The sequence below is a fragment of the Phasianus colchicus genome, chromosome 1, assembly GCF_987193195.1.
Source record: "Phasianus colchicus chromosome 1, bPhaCol1.hap1.1, whole genome shotgun sequence".
In the NCBI taxonomy this organism is placed as follows: Eukaryota; Metazoa; Chordata; class Aves; order Galliformes; family Phasianidae; genus Phasianus; species Phasianus colchicus.
The window spans coordinates 64,006,292-64,017,940 of NC_143436.1; the positions used below are offsets into that span (position 1 = coordinate 64,006,292).

The 11,649-nt window shown below is 39.1% G+C and overlaps 1 protein-coding gene across 3 annotated transcripts; it reads left to right on the forward strand.

The window, feature by feature from the left end:
- Positions 1-626: 626 nt before the first annotated feature.
- MGST1 (microsomal glutathione S-transferase 1) lies at positions 627-7,209 on the forward strand. 3 transcript variants are annotated; one of them, XM_031589935.2, is made up of 4 exons: positions 627-798; positions 3,350-3,509; positions 4,749-4,843; positions 6,582-7,209. In XM_031589935.2, exons 2-4 carry the CDS (start codon positions 3,384-3,386, stop codon positions 6,826-6,828), a joined length of 468 nt encoding a protein of 155 aa, XP_031445795.1. In that variant the 5' UTR covers positions 627-798; positions 3,350-3,383; the 3' UTR covers positions 6,829-7,209. The 3 variants fall into 3 exon arrangements, with proteins under 3 accessions (XP_031445795.1, XP_031445794.1, XP_090001912.1); XM_031589934.2 differs by having other exon boundaries at positions 673-798; positions 3,362-3,509; positions 6,582-7,208; XM_090145786.1 differs by having other exon boundaries at positions 679-793; positions 3,362-3,509.
- The last annotated feature ends 4,440 nt before the right edge of the window (positions 7,210-11,649 follow it).

Below are 11,649 nucleotides of genomic sequence, written 5' to 3' on the forward strand. Positions count from 1 at the left end.
AGGCTGAAGGGTGACCTTATCCCTCCCTACAACTCCCTGAAGGGAGCTTGTGGCATTGTGGCAAGGTGTGAGTTGGGCTTTTCTCCCTGGTAGCAGCGATAGGACCAGAGGCGATGGACTTAGGTTGCACCAGGGGACGTTTAAGTTTGATATTAGGAATAATTTCTTCATAGAAAGAGTGGTGATGCATTGGAACAGGCTGCCCAGGGAAGTGGTGAGGTCACTGTCCTTACAGATGTTCAAGAAATGAATGTGATACTTAGAGATGTGGTTCGAGGACATGGTGGGGATGGGCTGACGGTTGGACTAGATGATCTTGGTGGTCTTTTCCAACCTCAGCAATTCTATCTCTAATGAAGCCTGCTCGGGTTGCAAACTTTGATTTCCCTCCAGGATTTTATAGGTCCTTAGACCCGTGAAAGTTCAAACCAAAGTGCTTTTTGTGGTTTATTTGCTTTTTCCTGCCGTTGTGTTTCAGGTAATGCTGGCAAGGGTCAATCAGGCAAGGGGCCGCCGACAAACCAGTAGCCGGGAAGTTGTAAGGCGACGCCGGGACCCGCCAGGCCCCTCGCAGCCCAACAACGGCCACAACGACCCCTAACCGCTCCCGCCAGCACACAACCCCCAGCCTCCCGCCGCGCCCGCCTGCCCTGGCTACGCGCCCGCCCGAGACCCGCCCCCGCGCCGAGGAGGCGAGGCAAGGCGGGGCCGGACCCCGGGGCTGGGCGGAAGCGCGGTGTCCGGCCGAGAGCGGCAGGCTGGTCGCGGTGTGCGCGTTCTCCGAAGGGAGCCGGTGAGGTGCGTGGGTGCTGCGTGATGGCGGCTCCCGCTGCGGGCTGGAGCGGAACGGAATGTCTCTGCGCCCTCCCTGGGGCTGTGCTCCGCGAAAGGCGGCGGGGTTTCCCCCGGGCAACGCCTGAGGGGAGCGCTGGGGGTTGGCGGGGGGCGGCGAGAGGGAGGCCCGGTGCCTGGAGTTCGCCGCGAGGCCGCGCCGTGGGGAGAGGTGGCCGGGCCGGGGGTATCCGCGGCTCCTCCGTGTCAGAGTTTCGCTTTGGCCTACAGTAGCTTAAACGTGCTTTGAGTTCACAGCTCGCATTTGATAGGGAAGCAGGAGGCCTCGTGGTTTCAGCGTGGCTTGAGCGTTTCCTGACGAGGTTTTGAAGGTGGTTCTGTGGAAAAGCGATTGCGTGTTATGGAAGGGGTGGGTGTAGTGCCAGAGCTCAGGGGTGCAGTCGGGGAGAACAGAGCTTACGTTGTGAAGCAGCTGGGCTTGTCGTGACACTTTGAAAACTGGTGGTACAACAAACGAACACCAAAAGGCCATCCTGGCTGAACTTCAGCTAATGACAACTACATGGGGAACACACAGCCAGTGAGAACATGTGATGTGAATGCCGAGCGAGGACCTGAACATACCTGAAATGTCTTCCCCCCCTCTGCTTTGAAGAGCCTGTGCATGGGATCTAGACTCGTGCGTTTAGCAGACCCAAGCTTCTGTTCATGCTACAGTGAGGTGCTGTATTTCTAGATAAGGCTGCTGGCAGTTTTAGTAGGCTTATCCCTTTAAGTTTTATGCTGTTGTTGAATGTAGTGTGATTTTATTTTATTTTTTTCTTTTCTGCTGGTGTTAAAACTATGAATTCTTTGTCTTCAGTTTTCCATCTTGCATTCCCATAGTGAAAGCAAGGCTTGGGCTTGAGGAAAATTAGAAGATGCTAACCCTACAAGTCATAAAAATGGACAAGTGTGATATAATTCCAGTGTGAAGAATACTCGAATATTCTCATGAACAGCTTCTCAGGACTTTGCATTGTAGTTCTTGAATATATTTTCAGTGTGGCTTTCAAATTCATTATGGAAAAATGCTCTGAAGCCATAGATTTACTTTCTTCTTTTTTTTTTTTCTTTTTTTTTTCTCCCCTATGAAATCACACATACCCCTTTCTGTGACACAAAGTTAGAAGTGACAGTTTCTGTTCACTGCTGAGCAATATCTTTTCTGAGTTGCTGGTTGACCTCAGAGCTGCTGTACTGCAGTGTGAGTGGAAAGAATGGTGCTCCTTGTTCCATAACCATGAGTTCTTGGCCCAGTGATCTAGCCACTCTTCTGGAAATGATAAAGGAGGGAGCAAAATTCCACTGTTACAACCAGTCCTATTCTGGCAAGGCTAGGTTTGTTTCACAGAGCAAGCTGCTGCTTATCTTTGTCCTGCCCTTTTCCCCACCAAGGAGCTGTTCTGAACAAGAATCTTAACACAGCTCTCAGTTGGGCCAGTTTCCCTCTGGTTATAGCTGACAGTGACTCCTTGCTGGAGGCAAAATGAGAGATTGTTAGATCTGTACATAATAATATATATTTTTTTGTGACTATTGTTAAGATATAATAGGAAATAGTGAAGTTAATTGTGACAAAAAAGTACATTTATTTTGGTCTTGAATGAAACGGCTGGGAGCTAAGACATACATTTTATGTAGTCCTGCTCACTGAATGTGTGATGAGTTGGTGAGACTGAAGACTTACTCTGTGCAGATCACAATTTAAATGTGCAAGTGGGCATGCTTTTTATTTTATGCACATTCAGTCCTCAAAACTTTCTTAACTTTATGTTGTTGACAAAAGATACCACCTCCATTGGGTTGTGGGTTTGTTATAGCCTCACTGAAAAGAAATTCCATTAGCTTAAACCTCCCATGATAAATGCATAAATAGTTCTCTGCTCTTTGTCATTACGACTTAATCTTTGCCTGTGAATCATGCTTAAAACAACTTTTAAGAACTGGATCTCAAAGGAAAAATATATATGTTTAACTCAGTTTGATCACAAGTTATTACTGGGTGGGAAGACAGCGATTAGTTTGAAAACTGAAATGCAGTTATAGTTGTGCCATTTTGCAAAGAAAAAGTAGGCAATACTAATTTTCTTCTATAAGCACTATAATATGTATATTGTGTCATCATGCTCTTTGGATCCTGATAATTGCTTAGGGAAATTCACTAGTTTAGGTGATGCTCTCTAACTGGTTGTGTTATTTGAGCAGTATTCTAGTTTGACTAAATTTTGTATTGTACTAAATAGTTTCGTTATTAAAATTGACAGTTTAATAAGCCAATGCAATAGAAGAGAAAAATAAAATGGTAATATAGTTTATCATCTTAAGGTATTAGATCATGTCTTCCTGGAAGTAAATTGGGGAAAAATAAACTTGTTTGAAATGACTTTTTTTAGGGAGCCAAAGTTGTGTTATCATTGCAGTGTGGTGATGCTAAAAAAAAAAATACCCCACCAAATCCATTCTGTCAGTCCTGTTGTCAGAACTTTAGGTTGCTCTAATGTCAGTCTAACTTCAGTATTTTTCAAAGGTCATCTGTGAGAAGTGGAGAAATGGCTAAATCGACCCAGCTAATTGACAATGAAGTCTTCCGTGCTTATGCTACCTATGCAGCTATTGTTCTTATAAAAATGATGCTTATGAGCCTTATAACTGCATACTTCAGAATCACAAGAAAGGTAAGAAATTGGGAATACTGTCTGGCATTCTTATGAGACTGTCTCCTACAGTTGCATTTGACTTATTCTACCCTTCTAAATCATCTCCATTCTTTTTAAATAAGAACTTTTCAGAACTGTGTTTTCCACTGTTTTGTATATAATGTATATCCAGTTTTTAAAGCAAATAAAATGTGATGTGAAGCCATGTTGTGAATAACCATCCAATAGGGTCAAAAAGGGCATATGGGTTAGATTTTTATGCATCTATAACCCTTTCATCCAGTAATTCTAAAGCTTTTTACATTCCCTAATTGTTTTAGCCTTCCCATTTCATGTTGCTCTCCTCCCCCCCGCCCCCTCCCAAAAAAAAAAAAAAAAGAGAGGTGGGCCAAAAGTTTACATGGATTCATGACTAAGCTAGATAAGCATATGAAAAATAGAGTGAAGTTTACAAAGTAATGCAGAAGCTGCATCTTGTTTAGGAGCGGGTGCATGTGAAAAGCATTGTGTAGTTTGCCCTGTTCTTGGTCATTTCTAGGTATCTCTTACTGACTGTTGTTGGAAACACTTGATCATGAGCTGAAAGAGCTTTGGATTTGCCCCATGTGATTGTTCTTAGCAGATCTGCTTCTGCAAGACAGCATATGCTTCAAAGAGTTTATTGCAGTCCTTTTGAGTTCAAATGCAGCTTTTTATTCTTGCTGGGTGAAAGAGAAAACAGCTGAATTATGCTGTTGTTCAGGATGTTACTCAGTGCCTTTGAGGTCCTGGTAGAACGGCAGTTGAGATACTGCTGATTTCAGATAGCTCTCTAGGTCTTCAGCACAGCCTAATATTGAGTCTAGTAGACCACACAGACTGTATTTTGTTCAAAATAGAATGCAGATTTCAGATAATTGGTCAAGAATAGTGAAAAGGGGACTTAGACAGTACAAGCAGTTCTACCTTGGAGGTTCCGATATTCCTTCAGCCCACTGGCATTACTTCAGTCATCTGCCATATCCAGATATATTCTAAGAAGGCATCATCCAAATGCATAAATTGCAGTTATTTGTCAGCATGCAAGCTACACTTGGGCTAGGTTCAAGAAATCAGTAATTCATTCAATTATGTATTGTCCTCTGTGCATTTAAATGCAGGTCAGTTATGTGGGGTTATAGAGGCATTAGTAGAAAGAGTGACCTTTCTATCAAGCTGCCTTGACTAGTAGAAGCATCCTTGCATCTAATGTCACTTGTGTGTTTTTATTTGAAACAGGCATTTGCCAACCCAGAAGATACAGCATCATTTGGTAAAGGTGATAGTGCTAAAAAATTCCTGCGGACTGATGCAGATGTTGAACGTGTACGCAGGTAATGCATGGAAGTATTTAAAAATATTTTAAGTACCAGAATAGTACTAAAACAAAGAATTAATTTCATCATGTTCTCTTTGGCAAGCCTGCGTTTGTTCTCAGTTGCAATATGTAGTAATTTTTTACACTAATTTGTCAAGGTGGACAAACTATTCCACATTCAAATGGTCAGCAATCGTACTAAAAGTAAGAATTCATTATCTTGCTATAATAGCTCATTGAATGAAATCCTGAGTGCATGGGAAAAGCAGTGGGGAGATGTAAAACATGATCGTACATTGATTTAGTATGAATCAGTGTATATTCAGTATAGATCAGTTTTCTATATAATCTGAGCATGAGTTGTAATAGTTACATCTTTTATTAAAGTGTAAGGGAAATAATGGGGGGAAAAGGAATAAAATTATATTAAAGTAGTGGAACTGCAAAGTTGTAATGAGGGCATAATCTGGCAAACGGTACTGTGTGGGAGTCAAAACCTATGTTCTTTTTGCTGGATTGAATTGGGGTTACTCACTGATGTATCAGTTGTATAGAAAAGTTGACCAGCCTTCTGGAAGAATGCTAATAATAGTATGGCAGCGTGCAACCTGCCCTATAAGTGTTTTGTTTTGAAGATTTGTGGCAGAGTGTAAACTGTAGTTCAGTGAGCTAAACGTTATAGTGTATTTAATTTTATTTAGCTATTGGCAAAAATATTCTGTTACCAAGATTGTAAGTTTAGATATAGTGCTTGATATAATTGTGCTAACAAGGGAAGCTTTAATATTAATACTTAATGTTACTGTTATCCCTTAATGAAGCTTTTAGTTTGTTCTCTGTATTCAAGTTTTTACACCAAAAACTTGAATGTTTGAATGTGAATGAGCTGTTCTCATTCAAATCACCATTTAAGAAGATCTAGAAGATAAGGATCACCTCTGATTTCAGAATGTCTCATCCTTGCAGATGTAGTTCTGTGAAGGATAATATATTTCTGTATGGCTCTTTTGGATTAAAATCTGAGAAAGAAGAACCTCATCTCAGTATGCAGTAAAGATGTTCTGAGCTTTCCTTTTATGCCCCTCTATTGCTTGAGGAATTGTTATTTTATTTGCTGGTTATTAAATGAAAATATGCACTTTTTGTTGATGAGTAATCCATTCCTATTTGTAAATTTTAAGAAGGCATCTAAGTCAATATTAATTTTAAGACCAGGTGCCCCTTTGACTCAAATTATTTTGTTAGGGAAGTGACATTCACCTCAGTCTCAGTTGCACAGACTGGAGTTCTGTGAGACTCAAAAGCTTTTGCTGCTGTTTTTCAGTTGCTCATGAAGTCCATTATTTGCAGTCACAGTCAACTGGTTAATTGATGTTTGGTTGTGAGAGGCTGCAAGAAAATTCCAGCTGTCATCATCTTTCTTTTGATGCATTCTTGCACACCAAGTTGCACTCATATGCCTCATGTAAGTCCATAATGTTACTAAGATCCTAGAGAAAAATGGAAACCTAACAGACGGAAGATCAGAAAGGTAAAAACATGGAGTGCAGCACTAGAGACTAGAGCGATGTCAGGTGAACATGTTGGAACTGTTTCAGTGTCTGAATCCAGTTCCCACTGCAGAGAAAGCCAGCAGTAGTGTTAGGGCCTTAACACTTTGTAGAACACTTTGAAGATGCTAAAAAACAAAGGCTCTTGAAGTGATTTATTCAACAAAATGTAACACTATAAAACAATTTTGCTTCTTTCCCCAGAGGCCACCTGAATGACCTTGAAAACATTGTCCCGTTTTTTGGCATTGGACTGCTGTATGCTCTTTGTGGCCCTGATCTGTCCACGGCCTTGCTGCATTTTAGGATCTTCACAGGGGCAAGGATCCTTCACACTTTTGCATACTTGATCCCTCTTCCCCAGCCCGGCAGAGGTTTGTCTTGGGCAGTTGGGTATGCAGTTACCATCTCAATGGCATACAAAGTGCTGAGTAAAGCATTGTACCTGTAGCTGAATCATAGCTTCTGTACATCACTTGACATTCCACACAAAGTTTCCAGTGGTTAGTGTTTTGAATGAGCTGTCATAAGTTTTACAGAGTGACTGGAATTCATTTTTCAATAGAAGTTTTTCATTCCTGTTTAGAAATATTTCTTTTTGGAGGAAAAAAAAAATCCCTTTTCCTGTATTCCCTATTCATGGACTGCGCTGCCAAAATATTAGATTGAATGTTCTGTTTGCTATTTGTCAAGTGCTTATGATTCTAAACATACGATGATGTTGTATTGATAGCATGTGTGGTAATTTTCTACAGATGCACTATTTTTGGCTGTAGCTCTGAAGTCTAAATCAATAAAGACAAGATGAAAAAAAATGTGTTTGAATTTTTGTTTTCATTTTGACACTTCTAACTGCAGCCGGCAAATAGAATGTCACTATGTATCAGAAAGAGATTTCCAATCATACAGTTCTTTGAAGAATGCTTACCTTAATAATAAGATGTAGCCAGTAATACTAGGCTTGTTGTAAAAAAATCTTTGATGGAATTGTTGTTTGTGTAATCCACTTTGGGATTAAAAAATGCAAACCGTTGTAGCTCCATTTCACTCAGATGAATAGATTAAAGAAAAAAAAAAAAGATATTTGGGTTAAACTCTGTTTAGTGACAGTGATGAAATTTTGAAGTAATTATTTTTGTGGAAGTTAGGCCATACCTAGGTTTTGTACTGGATAATGCAGATCCTTTGTAGAAGATCTTTTTTTCATTTTTGAATAAATTCATTGTAAAATGAGTGACACTTCCAAATATCAAGTAATTCAGAAGTGAATATATAATTAGTTTGTATGTCATACAGTCATAAATATGTCCCTGATAGGAAATTTTGCTCTTTGCTTATATCTTTCTATGATGTGTTAGTTTGAAGTATTTTCTTTAAAGGACTCTTCCAGGTCTTGTTCGTTTCTTCGTGTACATATGGCTTAAATGATAGCACAAAATTTCAGGGAAAGGAAATAACCTAGAAAGGACTTTATACCTAGTGTGCTGGTCATTGATAAGTTTTAAATAGAAGAATGGAATGTTAAGACCAGCTATCTTGGGTAGTATGATTTTAACCAAGTCACATTTCCAATCAGCCCTTCCTATTTTAAGGAGAGCTAGTAGTAGCAAGAGAAGGGACCAGACCGGAACCTTGAACTGAGGCCTAAACCAAATTGGTTCTTGCTCTAATTTTTGAATGTTTCCAGTATGCCTGCAGTAGCAGTGGGAAAGCAAAGGTCCATGTGTTCAAATAATTCAGTTGCTAATATACTCCTTATCTTAACCATCTAACAGCAGTGTGATCCAAAGTTTAAAATCAGACATTAGTTCATTTACAGGCATGTTAAGATACACAAATGTCACAAGTTATCCACCAGGAGTGATGCAGTTTAGCTGAAACTGCAAAATATATTCAGGAGCAGCTTTTAACTCCTTTTGCATCAAGCTTCTGTAGAAATCTCATTCTAAAGAGAAATACTTGGAGCCTGTCTTTATTTCTGTGTTCTTACAAACAAAGCTACTTTTAAATCCCTTCCATTTGTTCACTGTTATCAAAGCCCTGAACATACACTCACTATGTGGTGAGAAGTAGGAAAGATAAACAGAAACCCTTAGAAATACCTAGAGTAATTCAATATTATTCTGTGTTTTTCTTGCATTTATTTTAAACTTATATTTTATTTTCCTTTGCTCCCACAAACACCATCTGTGAATCTGGGTGGGGTACACACTCAATCTGTGAGATCTGCCTTAGCAGATTCGATGAATCTTTGACTGCCAGCTATGTGGAAGTATGTTACGTAGGTTGCTCTGAAAGTAATGCCTCCTATTTATTTGCATGGAAACTGCAACAGCTACAAACAGCACAACAACAATTTGTTAAAGGAAATCCTCAGCTACATCACCATGTTTTTCAACTTTGTGACCACCTTTAGCTTTGTATTTTCATCAGCAATGAACAAGAACTTTATGCCATGCTCATAAAAGTTTGTACCAGTGGAGTTGACTCGCTGTTCCTCTCACCACTACTGAAATGCGCCACCCACCACCTCACTGTGGGTCTCTGTAAATGTTCAGCAAGTGTCAGTGAGTGTCCTTATGGAGGAAGTCAATTACACTTATTTGCTTCATACACAATTTTATGTCAGATGACATTTTGTCAGATTGCCCCCCTTCTGCCATCTGACACACAGCAACAAGATGTGATGGAACATTGGTAGGAACCTCTAGTATCATACCTGGGATTATGGGCCAAAATAATAAAATAGGGTTAATTGCTTTTGGAAGAGACCTCATAGAATTGTCCTTTTCACCTGAGTCTTGCTTTGCTCCAGGCCACGTATTCAAGAAATTTGCTGTACCTGTGTCATAGCCAATACATACAGGTGTATACTAATAAAGAAAAAAAAGTTGTTTATTTTCTGCTCTAAATTAAATTTTCACCTTTTAAAATATGTCAATGGGAATTTAGGACAGAGTTTATCAGATTCTGTTGCAAAATCACTAATTGAGATAATTTGTAACTGAAAAAGCAACTGGCTGCTGGCAAGTAGACTGTGTTTGCATTGTTGAAAGTAGCGAAGTAGAAAAAAGGCCAGAATGTAGGAGAGTCAAACCAGTGCCCTGCAGTCTTCATTTTAGTTCCCAATGCTTGTTATTTCTACCACTTGTAGGCAGCTAGAGAAACTACAAGTTTCTTTTCTCTGTAGATTATTCCTGACATTTTATATTCTTACTTTTCAAAAGTACGTCGTGGTTTGAAGTTGTTCTAAGACCAAAAGGTGCCTTAAAATGCTAGCTGACTTATCTTGACCCAGTTAGTTGGGTTCCTTTCTGAGTGAATTTCATGGACTGCTTCATTTTTAGAAGTATAAACATGTGAGCAATTCCTTGGTATAGATTTCAACTCTGTGAGTAAGTGCTTATGTGTTTTTAGATGAAGTTACTTTTCCTTTTGGTTGTGGCTGCAGATAGATGTGCTGTAACCACTTGCTGAGAGGGTTGGTGACTGTCAAAGAGCTCTGAGCTAGGACTTGCCATCTGAGCATAGCTTCATATCCTGTAATAACAAAACAGGTGTTTAAAACTATAAATTATACATAGGATGTTTCCTTGAATTTCTGGAATAAACTCTTTGTCTGAACTACACTGCCCTCAGGGTGCTTACTTCATGAACATGGTCTGGTGCTTCTGAAATTGCATATCATCAAGATAAAGGAAAAGAAAAGCTTAGGCTTGTAAATCATTTTGGGGTTTTGAAAAATATTATAGTCATCAGAAATCTGCATTGCTCTGTGCTTAGCAATGTTTCTTCCTAGTTATTTACAGAAGCTAATTCAGTCTAGATTTTTGATGACCATTGCTTGTAATGTATATCCTTTCTAAAAGCAAAAGATGAAGACTTGAAGAATAGCCTTTAAAAAGTAATTAGAATATTGTCTGTTATTAATCAAACTGGTTTTTTTTAGCATATTTTTCATTCCAAAGCTGAAGTTTAAGAAAAACCTTTCTCTTTTCCATTACTGTACAAACCTTGTCCTCTCATCTGAGATCACAGAGCACATCGAATGCTCTGTGAAAAGTTGTATTGACATACATTACAATATTCACGATTAAGTAGCTCCAGCTGATAGACACTTAGAAAAATATATCTTTGTGATTCACTTTAAGTGAAACAAAATAGTATTAATTAAATACTGATTTTAGAACTTTCCAAACTTGTTTAGTAACTCTTGCTCAGAGATTTTGGAAACTAAAATAGATCATTACCTCCTTCAGCCTGACCTCTAGTGGAAAATATGCCATGGAATGGCTGCCCTTGCGCTGAGGTTAGTTTTAATTACAGCATGTCTTCCAGAAAGGTGTGTGATCTTTAGTCAGAAACATTAGGAAACAGGCATCGATCCACTTCTTTCTTTGACTCGCTTCTCTCTGGAATACATACACACAAAATTTAGTCTTTAAAAACAGGATTTATTTATTTATTTTAATCAAGGCAGTTATAAAATTATTGTGATGCAAGGAAGAACATGAAATGTCTTAAACAGGTGCTTTCCTCCTACAAAGCATCCTGCTCTTCTTTGCTGTTCACTCTCAGAAAAGTAAAAATAAAGCAAAAAGAATTTAGAGCCTCTTTCTACATGCACAAAAATACTACTCTTCTATTTTAAAAGTAGGTATGAAAAATGTGAATTATAACGTCTAATTTTTTTCTTTTCTGTATATTACTATTTATTCAGGCTTAGGAAAGTATATTATGGTGAAAAAGCACACAGAAGACTGTATTCTGCACAAATACATGCAATGTATGAAGTAACTGTGATGACATATGATCTTATGTCATAAATTCTAATAGCATTGTGAGGTAGGGCATCGCTTGCTAGCCCGGAGAGAAACTTATTGAAGTGCATGCTTATAAAAGATTGGAAAATGACATCTCTGGCACACTTTTCTTCAAAGCCTACTGAGGTATATGCTATATGGGTAGGGGAATGGTGGCTGATGTATTAAATAGTCAGCCTCCATTTCTTGACATGGCATTTCCAAATTCTGACCTGTGTGCCAGGTGGCTGCTTCCTTTGCCATGGAAACGCATTTGAGAGTCATTTATTTTTGTACATTAAAGGATGTTATTTTAGCAATGGCTACATAACCTCTGTAACGAAATGCTTTCATCTCTAGTTCTTTGCTGGTAGATCCCAGTGCGCATCACCACTGACAGTTAGCATCTTTCTTTTATTCTACGTCTTACTTGTACTGGTGGACTTTTGAGAGTGGATAAGAAGAGGGAG